General features: G+C 35.5%; 1 protein-coding gene across 1 annotated transcript in view; it reads left to right on the top strand.

Annotated features, from left to right (window-relative positions):
- Positions 1-373: 373 nt before the first annotated feature.
- Positions 374-1,337, top strand: part of LOC112457801 — a gene marked incomplete at its 3' end in the record, with an annotated part of 1,723 nt that continues 759 nt past the window's right edge. The window contains exon 1 of the mRNA XM_025021035.1: positions 374-1,079. Within this exon, the coding sequence (XP_024876803.1) occupies positions 916-1,079 (164 nt within the window). The remainder of the gene's footprint in view (positions 1,080-1,337) is intronic.

The following is a 1,337-nucleotide window of genomic DNA, read 5'->3' as shown; positions in this document are numbered from 1 at the left end:
GCGCGCCGAGTGCATTCGCACTAATTTTTCTGTACATCTCGCGTTTCGTCAGATTTGTTTTGTTATATCGAATAAAGTTTATATGCATTGTAAATCAATTGCTGTCTTTTGGGCCTTCCACTCAACTTCCTAACAAGCGATCGAGTCCGCGTTTAACTGAAACCCCGGTCGTCTCAAAGTTAACGGGCTGAACGAAGCCACTCGCAACTATCTCGCGTTCTCGCGGAACGGATTCGGCGATTCGTTCGGCGCGTTTATTGCGCGCTCGAACAATATCGAATAGCTATACGTGATAATTTTAATATTTTTGTCATGGGAAGACGATTATTTCAGCAGTGGCTTGTAGATAGTTATGTTAAAATTGAAAAGGACCGAATTAATTATTGTAAACAGAATCAAAAACAATTACGAGCTGAGACATATCAAGGATTAATTGATTATTTAGCAAACGTTGCCAATAATAGCGACGCTCACATTGGAAAAATGGTTATACTTCCATCAACATTTGTAGGTTCACCGCGTAATATGTTGCAACATTATCAAGATGCGATGGCTATTGTTCGAAGGTATGGAAAACCAGATATTTTTATTACTATGACTTGTAATCCAAATTGGCGCGAAATTAGAGAGAATTTACTTCCGGGTCAACAACCTGCAGATAGGCCAGATATATGTGCTCGTGTATTTAATATAAAGAAAGATTATTTGATTGACGTTATTGTTAGACAAAAATTTTTTGGTGAAGTTTTAGCATATGTTTACGTAATAGAATTTTAAAAACGTGGATTACCACACATACATTTGTTGATTACATTAAAACGAAACTGTAAAATAGTAAATCCTGAAACAGTTGATAGATTTATCTCTGCGAAAATTCCTGATCCTAATGAAAATGAAAGTTTACACAATGTTGTTATGAAACATATGATTCATGGGCCATGTGGAGATTGGTGTCTAATAAATGATAAATGTTCGAAACATTTTCCAAAACCATTTCGACCTGAGACGACTATGGATGAAGATGGTTATCCGCAATATCGTCGAAGAAATAATGGATTGCTATATGAAAGACCTGGGCGGTATGTTGTTGATAATCAATATGTTGTTCCATTTAATCCAATGCTCTTGCTTTTATTTAATAGCCATATTAATGTTGAAATAGTTACAAGTATACAATCTGTAAAATATTTGTATAAATATATTTATAAAGGTCATGACGCTGCATCCGTAATCATTGGAGAGAATATAGATAAAACAATAATTCATGACGAAATTCAAGATTTTATCGAAGCTCGTTATGTCGGGCCCGTGGAAGCATGTTGGCGCATTTTAAGCAA

Source organism: Temnothorax curvispinosus, unplaced genomic scaffold (genome assembly GCF_003070985.1).
Source record: "Temnothorax curvispinosus isolate PA1 unplaced genomic scaffold, ASM307098v1 QBEX01008315.1, whole genome shotgun sequence".
Classification (NCBI taxonomy): Eukaryota; Metazoa; Arthropoda; class Insecta; order Hymenoptera; family Formicidae; genus Temnothorax; species Temnothorax curvispinosus.
This window is presented reverse-complemented; position numbering and strand designations above follow the sequence as displayed.